Source organism: Erigeron canadensis, chromosome 3 (assembly GCF_010389155.1).
Source record: "Erigeron canadensis isolate Cc75 chromosome 3, C_canadensis_v1, whole genome shotgun sequence".
NCBI lineage: Eukaryota > Viridiplantae > Streptophyta > Magnoliopsida > Asterales > Asteraceae > Erigeron > Erigeron canadensis.
This window is the reverse complement of record NC_057763.1, coordinates 13139580-13160057: the sequence shown is the minus strand read 5'-3', so window position 1 is coordinate 13160057 and position 20478 is coordinate 13139580. Positions and strand designations below refer to the sequence as shown.

At 36.2% G+C, this 20478-nt stretch overlaps 1 protein-coding gene across 2 annotated transcripts; it reads left to right on the top strand.

The window, feature by feature from the left end:
- The first annotated feature begins 3097 nt into the window (after positions 1 to 3097).
- On the top strand, positions 3098 to 19404 carry LOC122592673 (nuclear pore complex protein NUP1). 2 transcript variants are annotated; one of them, XM_043764957.1, is made up of 8 exons: positions 3098 to 3512; positions 3606 to 3682; positions 15440 to 15606; positions 15712 to 15928; positions 16977 to 17273; positions 17380 to 17463; positions 18055 to 18600; positions 18679 to 19404. In XM_043764957.1, exons 1-8 carry the CDS (start codon positions 3116 to 3118, stop codon positions 19126 to 19128), a joined length of 2235 nt encoding a protein of 744 aa, XP_043620892.1. In that variant the 5' UTR covers positions 3098 to 3115; the 3' UTR covers positions 19129 to 19404. The 2 variants fall into 2 exon arrangements, with proteins under 2 accessions (XP_043620892.1, XP_043620891.1); XM_043764956.1 differs by having other exon boundaries at positions 3594 to 3682.
- The last annotated feature ends 1074 nt before the right edge of the window (positions 19405 to 20478 follow it).

Sequence of the window (20478 nt, the reverse complement as noted above, 5' to 3'; positions counted from 1 at the left end):
CTGGAACAGCTGCGAGAATCATGTTTTTCAGTCTGGTATCAAGGTCAACCAGTCTACGATCCTCATCAGTCCAATGTTCTTCAGATTTTTCCCTTGAACCTCTTCTCCCAGTTGGGTCAATAAGAGGACTAACACCAATGGACATAGGTATATATGGTCCATCCTTGAGGATTTTCAACATATATCTCTCTATCCCACCAAAATGCAGGAGCATTCTAGCTTTCCATGTACCAAAGGTATCCTGGTTTCCATCAAATTTGGGAACAGGAGTGTTGGAGTAATGTACATGGACGTGGCTCGCTCCAGGAGGAGGGTTAGTATTTAAAGAAGTTGTAACATTAGGATTAGATTCATTTGGACCAGAACCATTCTCACCTTCAGCAGCCATCGAAGCAGACCTAGGTTATAGAATTGAAACAATTCAACCTGCCTGCTCTGATACCACTTGTAAGTCCCAACTATTACTAGATGGGTGCTGAAGACACCTCTATGTCAATGGTGAGTGTACTTTGCAACACAATCACTTAATCTAAACGTGACCAGTTTAGAGTGATTGTGTACCAGGTAATCTGGAGGTTTACTTATTAAGGTGACAATGTAAATAAGTAAATACAATGCAATAGATATAAGTGACAAGTATTTATATCGATGAGACAATATGTATTTTTCAAGTGTATTTTATTTATTGATTGTTAAATAAAATACAAGGTTGTTGCGGAACCAAGATAATACAAAGATGTAAATATCCTAACTACCTATGAAATACAATTGATCTATACTTGGAAATTCTCCTAACAATCGAAACACTTAAAGTTGTGAAGTGTTCCTTTTTGCGATTGAGAGAATATTTCACAAGTTCACCAATATTGCAGAATGTATGTATTTGCAAAGTTGTTGAAATGCTTGGGCAAGGACCTCTATTTATAGTCGAAGTATAAGCATTGAGATCTCAACTTCGAAGTACAAATATGGTTGACAGCACACAAAAGTATTAGTAAATAATCCTTTGTGTGTGCTAAATAAAGTAAGACAAAAGGTTACTTTATTTAAACACTCTACATCTTTGCACTTTTATCCACAGACAATATTATTGTCCGGTTAAAAGGATGTAGTGTAAAAGGTCTTCCTTGTAATCAGTGTAAAGCTTTATAAAGGCATTTACACTGGAGGATCTCCAGTTGATTGATCTGGTGAAATGTCAACTGGGCTTCGCTGCCATTGTCATTCCCTTTCTTCCACTTGTTGTCTTTGACTTTAACTGGAAGGTCTTCAGATTTAAGTTTTCAGATCTCAACTGGAGGAAGTCATCAGTTGCTTAAACTGTACGATGCAACTGGACTTCTAATATTTCGGACAATTCTTCATACTCTCCAGATGCAGCTGGAGAGCTCCAGTTTTATAATCAAAACCGGACCTAACAAGTTGGTTAAAAGTAGATTTAAGACTCTCATGTTCCTTCCAAAGATTTCTGTATTTTTCATATTTATCCGAAAACGCATGTAGCATTTGAATAACACAAACATGACCTCGAAAACATAAACACTCTTGACTTTCATGAAGATGATACGACTCAATGTTTATATTTGAAAGTTATGGTTGACATTTTGACTAAAAACTTTATGACAGCCCAATACAAAAAAAAAAAAACAAATCAAGAAAAAAAAATTTAGTCCAACAAAATTAACTACCCCAAAGGACAATTTAGCCCAATTTGGCTATTCGACTTGAACAATACGATCATATGAAAGACAAAAATAAAAAAAATTAGAAACAAAAATACTAGACAAACTTTATGAAGACCACGTGATTATGATTTATGACAACTCATCTTCAAATTTGAATTTAAAGCAAACTAGGAACATGAGTGTAAGAACCATTCACGAGACAACAATCGGACATGTTTTGAGAATAGAGAAAATATGTGAATTTTCAAACAAAATTTTTCACGAATCAATGATTAGAATCACAATTAGCCTCGAAATTCGTGAAAGACAGAATCACAATTAGCCTCGAAATTCGTGAAAGACAGAATTTTTCAGATTCAATTTAAGCTCAAATATATGAATTTTCAAACAAAATCAGTTACGATTATGATTGCGGATCGCTAAGATTAACCGATTATGCTCTGATACCAAATGTAAGGAATAAACTTGAGCTTAATTGAAGGTTTAATGATGGAATTAGGGTTATGTGTGTGTTTGAGTGTGAGAGGGTGATGGGAGGTGGAAGATGAACTTAGAGAGAGAAAATAAGTTTAGAGTGAAGGATGTATATAATTATTGTCAAAGGCTTACCACAAGGTTATTCATGAATGACTTATAGAAGGGTATTTATACAAATCATCTAATTAACACTAATACCCCTTCCATAGATAGAATTTACAATTAAACACCAAATTTATAATTTTAACAATATTATATTGGAAATTATTATTAGATAAAATAGATTTTTAACATTTTTTGATTAATATATCGCTTTTTAACTTATTAATCATTTACTAATATGCTAATCTAATTAAATGTGGTATCATATTTTAAAAAGACATAAACGTAGTTTCACCATCATGATTCATGACTTTAGATTAGGTGATACGGTTAATACCAAAACTACTATTGAATATTGACAAATACTTTTATGATACATGTTTCTCAATATTAAGATACTATTTGAGAGACAAAATGTATATATAAGACATGTTAATTTTTTTTTTCATTTTTAAAAATCAATCGTACGATATATATGATGTATATCATACCAGTATTAAAACTAGTTTTTTTAAAACCACCCGTTGAACACTAAAATAGAGTTAAGTGCAAAAATCGTTTATGTGGTTTGTTATTTTTGAAGTTTCATCATCGCTGTTAACCACTTAACCCCTCACATGTAAGACACCTAAATGTAACTTGTAATTTGCAGTTTCTATTCCAGCTTTTTCATCTTGAACTTTCAAATTCGTTTGAAGTAAAAAAATGAAAATAAAGTAACAAAAATCGTCCTTCAGACTCGAACAATTACGAAGTTTCCAAACCCATTTAAACTCCCTCTCTCTCTCAAAAAAAAAAAAAAAAAAGAAAGTATTACTCGTATTAATAATAGAAAATTGAAGTAAAAAAAAATGAAAAATAAAATAAAAAAACAAACAACCAAACAGGGACAAAGTGAAAGAGAGATGGAAAATGCAAAGCCGTCGTCTTCGGCGCCGCCGTACTCTACTGGAGCTGGCGCCGGCGGTAAGGAGCGTAAGCCATTTAATTCACGAAAACGCCAGTCCACTCCTTACGACCGTCCGCCACGAGCCTCTCCCAATAATAATAGTAGTAATAATAATGATAATAATAATAATAATAATAAATCTAACGAATTAAAACACGATGAAGACGGCGGTGGCTGGTTATCCAAGCTTGTTGTAAATCCAGCTCGCCGTCTTATTGTTAGCGGCGCCTCCAGAATCCTTCCTTCTTTTTTCTCTAGCTCAGATTCTTATTGTGAAAATGATTCTTATTCTGATCACGGTGAGTTATATATTTATATATTATAAAGCTAGTCAGGGTTTCGAATTATATATACTGGCGTTTGCTTATATAATGTTGCAGTCTACTGTACAGGTGATGATGCTCAAGATATAGATACAAATGTAACTGAAAATACAAATACAGATGGTGCTGCTAAACATATTTCTGAGGTAAGTTCTGTTTTTTTTATTTTTATTATTATTGTTATTTTGTATTTGATATGCATATTCGAATATGAGAATGTGTTATATGGGTCTTAAGTTATTATCATTGTTATATTATATGTGTATCTGCATTACTTTCTCATCTAGTTTGTGCTTTTTGTAACAAGGGATATATATGAATAGCTTGCTTGTTAGGTGTTTAGAAGTGATTCGGAGGAAATCTCCAATGATGAATTGGGTATCTACCAATCATTATGTTGATGGAAAAGGTTTTTCAGTGCAAACCTATATTGAACTTTATGCTAGCGAGACTTGAGTGGTATTGTACAATTTCTGGAAGTAGGCTGTCATGGATAGGTTATTTTTGTTCTAAATAATTATATAAAATATGATTCCAAACGAAAAGTATTAATAGTTATATGTAACATGTGGAATTAGAAGCATTCAACAATGAAGGGGACTAGAATTTTGATGTATTATATTGAATGCTCCCTTCGTTGAAGAGCTGCAACATTTGACCATACACACCGTTGACAGAGGTAGTTGTCTTCCTCTTGCCAGTATCTTCTATATACAAATTACAATAAATTTAGGATAGATTTCTTATAATTTCTTGTGTGATGTTACCTGGTAAGGAAGGAAATTTCAGTGCGTATATTTTCTGGAAAAATGTGGTGTTTCCTATGGGCTTATCTGTAAAAGAATTAGAGCAATTCACATGGTGGATAGGGATGTGTCAGTTTCTTTGACATGTGCTCTATTTGTTAGTTAATTGATTCTTCAAAAACTATTGTAATCGCATGGAATCGCCGAATATTTTATTGCTCTTGATTTATTTATGAAACTTTTTCCTCAAAAACATTATAAACTTCAAATGTATAGAGTTTTATGGCAATTGATGCAATTTCTCACGCAAAAAGATTTGGAGTCAATTGATGCAATTTCTCATGCAAACAAGTCGAGATCAGACACACGAATCAAAAGCTATCAAAAGCTGGAACTTATTAGTTCTTAATTGAAGAAAAACAGAAGTGTCTTGCAATGAAAACCCTCACGAATATAAAGGACTAACAATCCTAGATTAACTAGGAAACTAAAAAACAGAAAATTAGATAAGCATAAAATAAATAATAAATGTTCCAGCAACTTGCACGCAAAGAAAATAACCCTTCTTTAGTCTGGGCCATTCTGATCTCGAGCTGGGCCTAACGGGTCAACTGGATTGGCTCGGTTTAGTGGGTTTGCCTCTGCATCATTCTCTCCCCCTTTGAAAGGACTCGTCCTCGAGTCAAATGGGTCATCTAGCTCTGGCAGATAGGGTGATAAATCAGCGACATTGAAAGTGGCAGAGACATTATAGTGACCTGGCATTCTGGCAAGTCAATTTTATATGCATTATCATTAATCCGAGCTAACACCTCGAAAGGTGCATCCGCACGGGGTTGCAATTACTTGCACGGCCACCTGGAAAACGCTCCTTACTAAGATGAATCCAAACAAGATCCCCCACATTGAAGACAACTTTCTTGCGTCTTGAATTTGCCCGGCGTTGATACACAATATTATTATTAGCAATTTGCTCCTTAACCCGGCGGTGAATCAGCTTAATTTGTTCAGCCCTCTGTTCACCTTCCAGACTAAAATGTTCAGTGGCAGGTAATTGGGCGAGATCCAATGGTGTAAATGGGTTGCGGCCATAAACAACCAAGAAAGGACTCATACCTGTCGATTTGTGAGTTGACCTATTATAGGCGAATTCAGCTTGGGGAAAAACTAAATCCCACTATTTGGGATTAGACCCAACAAGACTAGGCAACAAATTCCCTAAGCTTTGATTAGTGACTTCGGTTTGCCCATCACTTTGTGGGTGATGAGCACTACTAAAATTGAGGCGTGACCCCAATCGCTTCCACAATGTCCTTCAAAAGTGACCTACAAACTTAACATCTCGGTCAGATTTAACATCTCGGTCAGATTTAACATCTCGGTCAGATGTGATGGTCTTAGGCACACCATGCAACCTTACAATCTTTGAAAAATTCAATCGAGCCACTTGACTAGCATCATATGTCTTAGCACATGGCACAAAGTGTGCCATTTTAGAGAACCGGTGTTGAGTTCACGGCAGACCAACCACAAAATCAAGACTGACTTCTTTCCATGGCGCCTCTGGAAAACAGGCAAAGGAGTGTAAAACCAGCATTAGAATGATGCATCTTAGTAATATGACAGATCCGGCGACGCTCAACAACCCTGGCCAAAAGAAACGCTCCTTGATGAGTTTAAGTGTTTTATCTCTTCCAAAATGTCGAGCAAACGCACCTTGATGACCTTCTAACACGATAGCATCCCACAACGAACACTTGGGCACACACAAACGTACCCCTTTAAACAAAAACCCATCTTGGACAGAATATTCCCCTGTTGGCGCAGACCATAACTCAGAAAACTCAGGATCATATGGATAAAGAGAACTGAAAGTATCAAATGCCTCTACTGGAATACGTAAGGAAGTAAGCAATGCGCAACGCCGACTCAAAGCATCAGCCATAGTATTAGTTATTCCAGATCTGTGTTTAATCAAAAAAGAAAATTCTTGTAGAAACTCAACCCATTTAGCATGACGCGAATTTAACTTATGTTGTCCATGAATGAACCTAAGCAAGATGAAATCATTAGGTAATAGATAATGTCGCCAATATTCCAAACTTCGAATGATGACATAAAACTCTTTATCATAGGTACTATACTTCTATTTTGCATCCGCAAGTTTTTCACTAAAAAAAGCGATGGGACGAACATCTTGACTTAAAACACCACCAATTCCAAATCCCGAGGCATCACATTCAACTTGAAAGGTCCGTTGAAAATTTGGTGACGCAAGGACGGGTGCTTGAGTGACCCTTTGTTTTAAGACTTTAAGGTCTTCAAAAGCAACAGAGGCAGCGGGAGTCCATCGAAACTCAGTTATAGGGGCAACGATGGAGCTGAAATTACTGATAAACCTGTGATAAAAAGAAGCCAAACCATGGAAAATACGAACCTCGTGAATTCTATTTGGAGTCGGCCATGTAGTAATGGCTTCAATTTTTGACTCATCCATCCGAATCCTGTTTCCGGAAATAAGATACCCTAAGGGGGCGCTTGGTACAAGTAAATCATAGAGAATGGAATGGAATGGTATGAATAAGAATGGACCTTAAGAAAATATTCCAAACTTTGAATGATGACATAAAACTCTTCATCATAGGTACTATACTTCTATTCTGCATCCGCAAGTTTTTCACTAAAAAAAACGATGGGACGAGCATCTTGACTTAAAACACCACCAATTCCAAATCCCGGGGCATCACATTCAACTTGAAAGGTCCGTTTGAAAATCTGGTAATGCAAGGACGAGTGCTTGAGTGACCCTCTGTTTAAGACTTTAAGTTCTTCGAAAGCAACAGAGGCAGCGGGAGTCCATCCTCAGTTATAGGGGCGGCTATGGAGCTGAAATTTCTGATAAACCTGTGATAAAAAGAAGCCAAACCATGGAAACTACGAACCTTATGAATTCTATTTGGAGTCGGCCATGTAGTAATGGCTTCAATCTTTGACTCATGAAATCTAAGGGGGCGTTTGGTACAAGTAAATCGTAGAGAATGGAAATGGTATGAATGAGAATGGACCTAAAGAAACTATTTCAATTAAACGGTTTGGTACATACGAAGAATGAGAATGAGAAATAGCCATTATTTTGGTCAATAATAAATAAATAAAAACTAAGCATGATATTTTTTGTTTTGTTATTGATTTTAAATTTAAATTCACATCAGCAATATATCACAATATATTAAAAATAAAAACATAAAATAAAGGGATAATGGCATATGAATGTAACCACGCATGACAAAATGGTTATGTAATGTAGTAACATACTGAGGTGGCTATGTAATGTATGCATCTATTTTTTTTGGCTATACTATGTAAAATATGTACGGATTTTACATAGTATAGCCAAAAAAATTACATAGGTCCTTACATTGATTGACCCAAATAAAAAGGTCCTTACATAGTATAGCCAAAAAAACATAGGTGCATACATTACATAGCCATCTGAGTAGGTTACTACATTACATAACGATTTTGTCATAGGTGGTTACATTCGTATGCCATTATTCCTAAAATAAAAGATAATAATAATTAATTAAAATATATATTTAAAAAGAAAAGAAAATATTTAAAAAGAAAAGAAAATAACATTGAAATTTATGTACTAACCATTGGTAAAGTGGCGGTGAGAATTACATCAAATGGTGATGTTGTAATCAATGTTGATCCATTTATTATGCAGGTGAAAAACAAACAAAAGTGCTATTTTAGATCGAAGGTGGGTTGGCGAATAGAGTGAGGATTTAATAAACCCTAATTTGTTTTCTGCATAAATGATATATGATGTTGCTGTAAGCGTGTGTTTTTTTCGTTTCCTACCCTTTCCACTCCTTTTATGAAGAATGCTGAGAATGGAATTGTTTCCACTTTCTACCCTCTTGTTTCCATTCTTAAATGTTACCAACTAAAGAAATGATTATCATTCCATTCCATTATACCAAACACCCTTTAAGAAAAGCACTTCAGGAGACCCTTTAAGAAAAGCACTTCAGGAGACAGAAAGCGACATTTATTGCCATTGGCATATAACTTATGCTCTCGCAAAATTAAGAAAACTTGTCGAAGATGAAGATGCTAGAGGTGTTGTGACAAATCCTGGCTAAACACAAGAATGTCATCAAAATAAACGACGACACAACGTCCATTAAGGGGCTTGAATCCATTCATATAGCCCTTCCTTAGTTTTAAAGGCCGTTTTCAACTCACGTCACATGTCGCATTCGGATTTGATGATAACCACTTCTCAAATCGATCTTGGAAAACATCTTAGCACCATGTAAGTGGTCAAGAAGATCATCAAAGGAATAGGGAACATGTATTTGACTGTTATTTTATTCACGGCTCGACTATCGATACGCATTCGATATGCACTCCATGTTTTTTGGTACGAACAATGCTGGGACAGCACATGGACTCATGCTTTCCCGAATAAGGCCATTGTCAAGTAATTCAGTAACCTGTCTATGCAATTTTTCAAACTCTTTTGGGTTCATACGATAGGCAGGCTTGTTTGGGATGACCGTCCCGGGTACAAAATCAATGCAATGTTGTATCTCCCGCATAAGGCCATAAGGGGTAATCCCGCGGGTATTTCAGTTGGAAATGTCTTGGAATTCGGTTAACAGTGGTTGCAACTCGGGTCGGGGGGGCTGGTAGACGCGACTGGGTCTACCTTCTGTGACAATTAGAGCAAACAAAAAAGGTGGTTTTGCAAAGTGTGTGAAGTCTAAAAAGACTGACCGGTTACAACAAGAGCCTCTGTTCCTATTTTGCGTGTGTCAAGTGGGGTCAAAGTAATATTTACTCCATCCTTTTTGAAAGAATAAGTATTGGTAAACCCGTCGTGTTGTGCTTTTATGTCATACTGCGAGGGTCTTCCCAGCAAGATATGACAAGCGTCCATGGGGATAACCTCATGCCAAACCTCATCCTTGTAACGATTTCCGATGGTAAATTGAACTAGACATCGTTGATGCACTTTCATAACATTACCCTTCTTTAACCATGTAAGTTAATATGGATCGGGATGGGTTCTACACTTCCACCGAGAAGCCCAACTTCTCTACCATGCTAGTCACCACCATGTTTTCACATCTTCTTCCATCAATATGATACGTCTCCACATTATTTATTATTATTAGTAATATTATTATTAGGAAAGTGTTTTATTGATTATTAATGATATATTTATTATTATTATTATTTAGTTAGCTTGTTACCCAAGCTATATGATTAGTATAAATAGAATATTAGGGTTGTAATTTTGAGGTGTGGAATATTATCAGAAGATTATTGTTCTTGTTTAGTTTAATTTGGGAGTTTACTGGTTCTCGAATACCAGCGTATCCTTCTTATTGTTCTTATCATTTGATACAAGCCATCGATTAGTATCACAATAATAACGGTACAAACCTTACCTTTTGATGTTCACTTAGTTCTGAAAATATTGTTGCGAAGCCATAGTGTATAATCACTTGTTGAAAGTGGGGCAACACTCGATACCCGTTGTGTAACCAAGGACTCCCCACGATCGGGGTAAATAATCTCTGCCCGGTCATCTTCAAGTATAGTCACATGGAACGCGGTACGATACGGTACGGGGAACGAAAACGGGTACGCGATTCGTAGGTCTTTAAAATCCGGTACGAGGGGGGTAGGTTCACTCGGAACGTTGATTCGGTACGCGATACGATGTACCATATTCGGTACGTAAATTTTGGTAAAAAACATATAACTAAGAGTGTTATTCATAAGACAAATAAAAAAGTTCAAAACTATAAGGGTTAAATATGTAAAATTGATGTGATTCAATAGTCATACTACAAAACAAATAGCCTCTCAGTCAAAACAAACATATCTATGCTCTCCTCTATCCTATATATCTACCACCATCAATTTCCACCATTCGGTTTCTCTCTCTCCGTCTCTCCCTCTCTCTTTTTTTTCTTTTCTCTTCTATCTTTTATTTCTAGGTAAGATCCGAACAATTTGGGCAGTTTTGAGCCGTTGACCACGGCTTACCTCCGTTTCCACGTGTCAAAACAAACTTTTATATCTCTTTCTCCTTTCTCCCACTCTTTATCGCGCCCTTAAACACGATTTCTCTAATCTGGAACGGCGACTTCAATTGACCAAAACGACAAAAAGATTGCTCTTGGAACGCGATTTACTCAATTAATACATCAAATCCTGTACGTCCATTATCACGAACTGGATCGCGTTTCCCCCACGTCCGGTACTATTTTGTACCGCGTTTCGGTACGGAGTATACCGTACGAAAGACGCAGGTGCGTTCCCGTTTCCTGTGACTATGTCTTCAAGTTACTCATTATCTGCCGTGTCTTCGGTGAGAGTTGCTAACTGTTTGTTCGGGTATTCCCGAGCAAAGTGGCCTAGACCTTGGCATCGATAGCACCTGGTTAATCTGGAAGTAGTTGACGGGGTGTTAACCGATGGTGTTGTGGCAATGGAAGTTTCTTCTTAATGGAACAGTTTTGGAGCTAACTGATGTGTTGACTGCACTTGCACTTCTCTAAAGGCTTCTGATCTGGTAGCATTAAAACGAACAGCCACTACCTTGCTTTTTGCTTTCAATTGTTTTTCAACTTTTAGTGCCAACTGACACACGTCATCAGTAGGGTTGCAGTTGAACCATGTCACTGTTTCTCACGCAAACAAGTCGAGATCAGACAAACGAATCAAAAGCTATCAAAAGCTGGAACTTATTAGTTCTTAATTGAAGAAAAACAGAAGTGTCTTACAATGAAAACCCTCACGAATATAAAGTACTAACAATCCTAGATAAACTAGGAAACTAAAAACAGAAAATTAGATAAGCATAAAATAAATAATAAATGTTCCAGCAAATTGCACGCAAAGAAAATAACCCTTCTTTAGTCTGGGCCATTCTGATCTCGGGCTGGGCCTAACGTGTCAACTGGATTGGCTCGGTTCAGTGGGTTTGCCTCAGCATCATGAATGTTTGAGACCACCTTCATTTTCTGATAAATAGCAAGCTTTGTCTTCTTAAGGTACATATTAATCTCGAGAATATTCTAGTATCTTCTGTGAAATTAAGGTCGCGTTTGGTTCACATATTCTGATAGAATTTGATGGAATTGGAATGAGATTCCATTACTTAGTGTGTTTGGTCCTTCAAAGACGAAGGAATATCATTCCATTGGGAATGTAAACATTGCCTCATTGAATGGAATCTTCATTCTTTGAGGATGGGGGAAGTAATCTCATTCCATTCGTCACTTGAATCTTCAAAAAATCAAAAACATTCCGTCAAATTCCGTTCTTTCAAATTCCAATTCCATTGAAAGATTCTACATCCAACTAATTTTAAAAAGATATGATGTATAGGCGCGTCGTGGAAAACTTTGCACTGACATGTTTAATGTTATATATAATGTTTGAAATCAAAGAGGTCAACAGTTTAGTGTGTTGTTTGGTCATATAAGAAAAGATAGTTTAGAGCACCCTTTTATTTGCTATTCTTTTCACTGTGTGAACTTCTTTCTGGTATCTTTCACCATGCTGATACATATCAATCTTAGAATGTTAGTACATGGTCTGGAAGAAAGTCAAGGTATTTGGGTTATACTTTCTTGAATGAAACTTGGATGTTTATAAGCCTTGTTAAGTACTTACCCTACATGTCAATAGGCGGAACATCCGAATGTCACGAAAGCACAACATGACATGGAATTACATAGAAATCTCTAGATATCTTTAAATGAACAAGAACTTGCACATGTACAACCACATCAAATCACGTTTGAACATGAACAAAACATGCATAAATGAACAATGTTAATATGTCATTACGACATTCAACCCTCAAATGGGGTGCATACAAGGCATTAAGCCTGTGAATCAAAAGTCAATCAAGGAATGCTAACTTACAAAAGATGCATGAGTTCCTGGATCCAATGCTCTTGCTCCTAGCTACTTTATCCTTTCCTAGCTTGATCACTGAAAAGTATACTAACATATGTCAACATGAGGTTGGTGAGTTCGTAGATTTTTGTACAAAAGAACTAGTGATGAACATGAATTTCTGTCGATTCTTTATGAACATAAATATTTTGTACAATATGTAAAAGCAGAGAGTTACATACCAAATGTCTCGAACACACCGATGATGCACGCAAATTTCATAAAAAACCTAATGGACAATATGGATGGGACTTGTATCGGGAACGCATTCCAAGGACCCTAATGTACAGATCCCATGAACACATGTCGATTTGGTACCAAGTAATGAACATGAATGGGTAACTACAACTCAATGAACAATACATACCGTACATAATAAAAATAGCAATGGACAAAATTTAGAAAAATATTTGTATACTTTTCACCCTAAAACACATAAAGTGGGGCTACGAAAGTCACCTTACTTTTGCTTGTTCCCAAAAACTCTGAAATGACACTTCGGAATATTTGAGTTAATGCTCCTACTACTATAGAATTAGGTACCTTAAAGGTACACCCAAGCTGGGTCTTTGGTATCCCAAAGATTCCGGGTTTGATCTAATTGGGTATTCAAATTCAGACTTTGCAGGTTGTAAGATTGACAGAAAAAGCACAACTGGAAGTTGTCAATTGCTTGGCTTGCAAAACCCTAAATTCTTCAATCAATTTCAGTTTTCACTTGTAGAAATGGCTAAATCATCATCTTCTAGGCAGTCAAGCCTAGTGCGGCATGGCCAAAGGGTTTCAATCCCAAAGTTTATGATTATTCAAGAAATCTGTTCCTGTCACTTAGGAAAGGGCATCATTCATGAGTACATCTCTCAACCCATTAACCTTTGGAACCCAAGCTTTTCCCTTGAAGTACAAGATGCCTTCATCATCCTTATCAAACCTTGTCTCCATCTCGCTCAACCAGCATGATCATAGCCGTGTATACGGGTTGTTTAACTTGCGTAAAGACGATATTATATATATATATTCATTTATTGACGATTATTTGACGTTGACGTTCACTTGTATTGACTTATGCCAACGTATACTAGAGCTAGTGGGTCAGGAGTGGGACAAGCTAGTGGGTCAGGTGCAGATGCACGGGCCTGAATGATCAGTGAACTTGCACACAAACTGTCTATGCACACCTACATTATGTACTCGAACAATCCAAATTTCGTTTGAAATTCTGACATACGAACCCCATTTGAAAAATATAAATTTTAACCTTATGGCCCAAACAAATCTCGTTTGGAAACCATGACACATAGCTTAGTCGGAATGGTCAAACGAACTACACTTTTAAAATCATATTCGAAGCTCGAAATTTAGTCCCAAACGAGCTTGGTGGCTTGTCAAATTTTGAAACGAGATTTTAGGCTCCAACTGAAGATTTAATTGACTTTTAAGCTATAAAATACACCAAAAATTTTGAAACGAGAGTTTAGGCTCCAACTCAAGATTTAATCGACTTTTAAGCTATAAAATACACCATTCTAGTTTATAAACATACTATTAGTTTATAAACATACTTAAGAAAATAACTTACGATTTGGCAATGAAATATAATAGAAAAACTGATTTAGTTAAGAGACTTGTATGGATCTTGGGTTTGGAAGAATGAATTTGGTGATTTCTAGGGAGAAAAAGTGACAAACTTAAGAGAGAGATACCCAAAACAACGTTAGTAAGCCTTGTTTAAGTCTGGCTTTGATCAAATTTGGTGTTTGAAAAGAAACCCTCAAAATGTTGTTGGTCTTGTTGAGTAAGAAAAGATTAATCTTGTTGAGAAAAAAAAGGTAAGGAAAAAAAATTCTTATTTATGAAAAAATCTTGTTGTGTAAAAAAGGCTCATGCTTTTTAGCCCTTTTTGGTGCTTGGGCTCACAAAAAAGTCCAAAAAGCGAGCGTTTTTTGTACACCCTGTGCCTTGGGTACCAAAAACCTCTAAGGCTTGCGCCTAGCGCTTAAGCACGTCTGGGGCGCGCTTTTTAAAACCAAAGTTGGAAAGGATAAGATTAGATACATAGTCACAGGAAACGGGTATGAAGCAGGGTTTCTCGTACGGTACACCTCGTACCGAAACGCGGTACGAAATCGTCTCGGACGAAGGCGAAACGCGATCCGAAACGGTAAAATAAGCGTACCTGATTTGACGTATCAAGGCTGAAATTCGCGTTCCTTTTAGCTTCGGTTCACCGTACCTTTTAATAGAAATCAACGTTCTGGCAAAGAGAAATCGTTTTTTTTTTCCGGTGGGGGAGAAAAGTGAGTAGAAAAGTAGCGGCTGTAGTGTCCTCTTTATTTAAAGTGGGAAAAGTTTTAGGGTTGATAAGGAAGTGGGCTTATATTGGGCCATAAAATACAATTTTCATATAGGTTGATTGATAAGGAAGTGGGCTTATATGGTTTATTTCATACAATTTTCATATGACCCAGGGTCGATTAATTATGGTTTATTTTTTTATGATTTTGATTATGAACAACTTTTGGATTTTGGTATGAATAACAAGTAGTTATTTATATGTTTTGTACCAAGTTTACGTACCGAAAAGGGTGCGTCGTTTCGCGTACATAATTGGCGTTCCGAATGAACCTACCCTCCCTCGTACCAGATTTTGGAGGCTTACGAACTGCGTACCTGTTTTCGTTCCGTGTACCATATCGTACCGCGTTCCATGTGACTATGGTTAGATAGCTTCCCTCCGCCCTTGCCTAGTTGACTTTTATCCACAAAAAGTCCAGTGTTGAAAATATGTTTTACTGTCATATTAGATTCTATTTTTAAATTACCTTACCAATGACTATACATATGACTATGTCCACTTCTTAAAATTCTATTTGGTTCCGATTTAAGTATTTTCAGGTTATTTGGCATTTCTACAATACTAGTATCCTTCGAACTCGAACTTTTGCACCAAATTTCCTAATACTAAATGCACTAGCACTCAAATGAACAAGAACTCACATTTTTTATACTTGAAATCTTACAAAAGTACAATTGTACTTGATCTAATTTGACTTATGGCGAACTATAAATGTAAATGACTAGCCATAGAAGTGACGAACGGAAAAGTACCATCTGATGGGACGCTTGGGTGATGGTTGTTACAATTCATGCATTATGTTTGTGCAGATTGGAGTATCCACTTGCAGTGGAGATGCGGGTCCCAGTAATCAAATGGAAAATTTGAATAGGAGCTTACAACATAATGACGTCCAACAAGATAAATCAGAGAATACAATTGGTGATCTCGGTGTAGATCAAATTGAGAACCTGCTGAAAGGCAAACAGTTCTCTCGGTAAAGTGCTTTGTTGAATGTATTTTCTTACTAGTACTTGGTATTGTCAACCATACTTTATGTTTCGTACTTATGTTCCTTTTCAAATGATGAATAATAATGCAGGGATGAAAGCAAACGCCTGATGGAGATATTGAATTCTAGATTGGTTGACTCAAGTTCTAATGCTGAGAGAGAGAAGAAATCATCAAGTACGGTTCTTCAGGGGCAAGCACGAGTGGATGTGTTGGATCCTGCAGTCCCATCTAGATCAACTATGGGGCACCAATATGATGCTGAGAGGACCGTGTTCGAGACCCCAATGCCTCGTCTACAGTCGAACGTGAGTACAAATGTTTCACTTTTTGTTGCTGACCATCTTTTTCAGTGTTTTTTTTTTTTTTTTTTTTGTTAGGTGATGTGTACGGTGTACCCTGGTTAAATAATGTCAAGAACAAAAGTAATAATGTTACATTACAAGATGGGTCTTATATCAATTTAGCCAATATGAGACATACCTCATAAGCCACCAAGTTGCACAAGAAAACAACTTACTAATTATAAGGCCCACATTAATTAGGTACAGTTCACGATAAGATTAGAAAAACATAATCTTCGATATCTCAAATAGAAGCTGCCTTCATTGCATTTTTTTTTCTTGAAACCAGAGCTTCAAGCAGATCGTCTCTTTAAGGGGTTAAGGGCTGAAATAAGTTAATCTTCTGCTTGCCTATCTTTTTCGCGTTCTTATGTGTTCTATATAATATTGTAACTTCTATGTAAGTAATGTAGACAATTGTGGTGCATGTTTTATATACATTCATTTGAGCTCTCCTTTTACCAATTATTAGGGGTTTATAATCCCATGTGGTAGGATGCACCGTATTATGGTACACTTTTTAGTTAAAACTTTTCGTTTGCCCCCTCAGATTTTTAGCGCTTTTTTTGGTCCCTCGGGTTTAATTACAACTCTTTCTATTATTATTATTATTATTATTATTATTATTATTATTATTATTTTTTTATCTTTTTAGTGGTTTCAAATATGATTCTTTAGTAGGAATGTAGGATACACCATATTATGGTGCAATGGTATATCTTCTTTAAGTTAAACTTTTCTCGTTCACACTAACCTTAAACAATTTTAGTTTTGGTCCTTAGATTTAATTAGTTATTTTTTTGACTTTTTTTATTTTATTTTGCCTTTTGGATGGTGTCAAATACGATGCTTTGATTTTAGTGTAGTTTATATGTTATTTGTTTCACTTTTACTGGAACGTGCGGGAGATATAGCTCATTTTATATCAATTGTGACACTGCTGTAAATACAGTGAAGTTATTTATTTTGTTAGCATTTAATGTGTTTTTATTGTAAAATATCTTCACTGCAGATGCAAGATGAAATTGCTGCTTCACCGATAGATATTGCTAGAGCTTATATGGGAAGTCGAACATCAGAGCTGGGCTATAATACTTACACTAACATATCAGCAGATGGAAGGGAACAGCAACATAATGACTTACCCCCTTTAAGACCGCACTTCCTCAATCCTTCATCAAAGTCATCTACTTGTTGGCCAGGTGCCATGGTACAAGACCAGCGGGGTTATATGACCCCTCAGAGTCAAAGAGGCAGATATGGGGTTCATAGTTTTGCAAGAACCCCGTATTCTAGACCTAAACCGAAAGTATGTTTATGATTTTTTTCTAATTTCGGATCTTAACTTTATTATTCATTGGATATTTCTTAAGTGTTCCAGTCGCTTTTATTTTCTTTTTCTTTTTTTTATACAGCTGAATCAATTGCAAGGTGATAGCAGGCTTTCTACCATTTCTCTGGCCCCATTCCAACTATCACGTACTCCTAATTCTTCAAAGGTACTTACGATCCTAGCTTCTTCACAATTTATTTACTGGGTATGCTTATTGTTGGTGATTGTACATGTACAATTAATACCATCCCAACGTCATCAAAAGGCCTTTCTTAGGTCTGATCATCGAAAGAAAGACGAAGGAGGACTGATTCTCGAAGGACGGGAACAAGCGGAATCAATGTGTTCCAATTTCTAGTCTAATTCTTCCAAACTTTGAATGGAACATTTACTGTCATAATCATACAATAATGTTTTATAACAACGTAGATTTGTATGCTTGTATACATAGAACTACATATCACCCCCATGAAAAGAAAGTAAGGATACATCAAAAACTTTATCCGGTCAGAAAGGGATTCGAACCTTGCTTGACTTGTTTCTCTCTTGCTAGCATAAGACTCGGATATTAGTTTAATTTAAATAGCTTTGGTTATTAGATCTCTAATATGTGAGTTTTCCTATCTCCATTATATATTACAATTATACCTATGTATATTCTTTTTTTATATTTCTTGGTATAAGGAAGTCGCGGAAACAATACGAGGAAGTTTAAAATTTTGTATAGACCTTGTAATACGTTTGCTGTTCACCACAGGTGAAGACGAGTAGTAATGTGATGGATGGTGGCTATGGATCCGTTGGGCCGATTCGCCGTGTTAGAAACAAGTATACATCTGCTCAAAATACTTCTTCCTCCAGTGTTTCTAGAAGTTTTATGCCTGTATTTGAAAGAAATTCAGCAACTGCCGGAACTAGTGGCACTTCAACTATCTCTACAACCACCAAACTAGAACAAACACTTGGAGGGGTGAAAAGTTCATCTGGACCATCTAATGAGACGGTTAGAAAAATATTGGAGCAACTCGACAGGCACATACCTACCCCTAAAGAAAAGGAAGCTGAATTGAAGCTAGCAACCGGATGGAAAAAATCGTCTTCGCAAGATACTGATTTGATATTCAAGGGAAGTTCATTTTTAGCAACAGGGTCTGATTTGCAGAAATTTTCGGCTATGTCGATCCCACAAGTAATCAATAAAGATCCAGTGATTAATTTAAATGCGGCTACCAATACACTTAGCTCAGTTGACGAGGCTGGTGTGCCGTCATTTAGTATCAAGAATATGGGCGCTGCAAATGAGGTACTTTTGCCGCCTTCATTGCCTTTAGCAGTTTTTTGTTTATGTTTGTACTAGTTTTAACTTTTTGCTTTAAAACAGAGGTCTACATTCGCCAAAAGCAAGGGAAAAGAAATAGGTCAGCCGTGGTCTACAGACAACCAAATCAACAGCCAAGATGTCCCTAGGAAGAGAACCTTTCAGCCAATTTCTCCCAAGCGGCCGGACCCATGGCAAGTTATGGCATCTGAGAACGGCCGTGGATTTACTTTCCCATTCGCTGTCAACACCAGCTCTGCATCAGAGCCACCCACACCATCCATTATGCCATCCTTTCCGGTAACTGCTGTCCCTCAGTCAAAGGAATTGCCTGCTATACCGTTATATAGTTTTGGAGCAAAGAAATCTAGTCAGCGGGTTGTTTTTAGTTTTCCTTCTACAAGTAGTGTTCCTGTTGATGATGGTGACTCTGATCATATGTTTAACTTTGGGTCAGATAAAAAGAGGGTGTCTTTTGCTTCGATAGGAAATGATGCCATTGTTACCAATTAGCCTTTCACCTGTAGGGAGTCTAGCAACTGTTGGTTTTCCTTTCCTTTTTGTCGTATCTGATTTAAATGTCTGTAATGGTAGTTGAATTTGGTGGCAATTTACGTCTCATGGTAAGGCACTATAGTAGACTCCACAGATGGGCAAAAGTCCTGATGTTTTATGACTGAAAACTGAAAAGAACTACAACCAGTTATACCATGTACTAAATTGCTAAGATCTTACAAGTGCTGGCCAAGGCCAGCTGCAGGGCTTTCGGCGTTGATAATTTTTGGAACACATGGTTTTCTACCAGTAGAATGTATCAGTATAGTGTCACTTAAACATCGGCTTATCTGTCAGTCGTGTGTCTGCCGCTCAGTTGAAAATTATGAAACAAGTCTGGCTTCATACTTCTAATATCATGTATGTACCACTTACCTTATACACGTAAATTTTACGTACCATTATGTTTCTTAAATTTTGCTTGCAGTGAAGCTCGGGGCTTTTCACTAGTTATAAATAAAACATTACACTACTAAGTGCAAAAACATTATGTAAAAAATATTGCGATTAATAAAGTTTTATAAAATATAAAAAGTAAATATCAAAATAACAAAAGTAAAATATATAGCTAAATTTGTACGCCACAATCAAGAAGCAAACTAAAAGATGTTGTTTATATGACTTTATGTTATAGAAGAACTCAGAAAAAAAGTAATTATTGGAGAAGAACTTAAAAAAAAAGTAATTATTGGAGTTTTAGCCCAGTAAAGGCTTTCTTAGCGAAAAAATATTGGAAAATTAATGTCCTTTATTTCAATTTATATCTTTACTCTCATATAAAACAAATTATTTTCACTCATTTTTTTATTCTTTAACTTTTTATATTTAAAAAGTATGTTACCCTTCAACTTTTAACTATTCTTAACCTACATACTGATCTATCCAATACTCCAAAATATTTTTTAACATCTGATTACCCAAAATACTCATCTCCTTTATTTACTAATTTAAATAATATCTTCACATAATGTACTTATAATAAACTTAATAAAATTATTAACAACATACAACCTTCAAAATATATTATCCTCTTTTATATCAATTATATAAAATTAATAACAACACCAACATTGTAGTCGCATTGCGCAGGTACCCTATAGTATAAATGCAGTCGCACATATACATACCCATATTATACATATAATTTTTTTTTCCGCCGAGCTTCGACGATAGCCAAGAACGACGTGACTATCTCATCATATTCGACGACCTTTGGGACGAGCTTCACGACGAAGGATAGAAAGATGCCTCTGAATGTCTTCATTGGTGATCTTAAGTTTGGTGTCGTCTAATATAATATTATTAAAG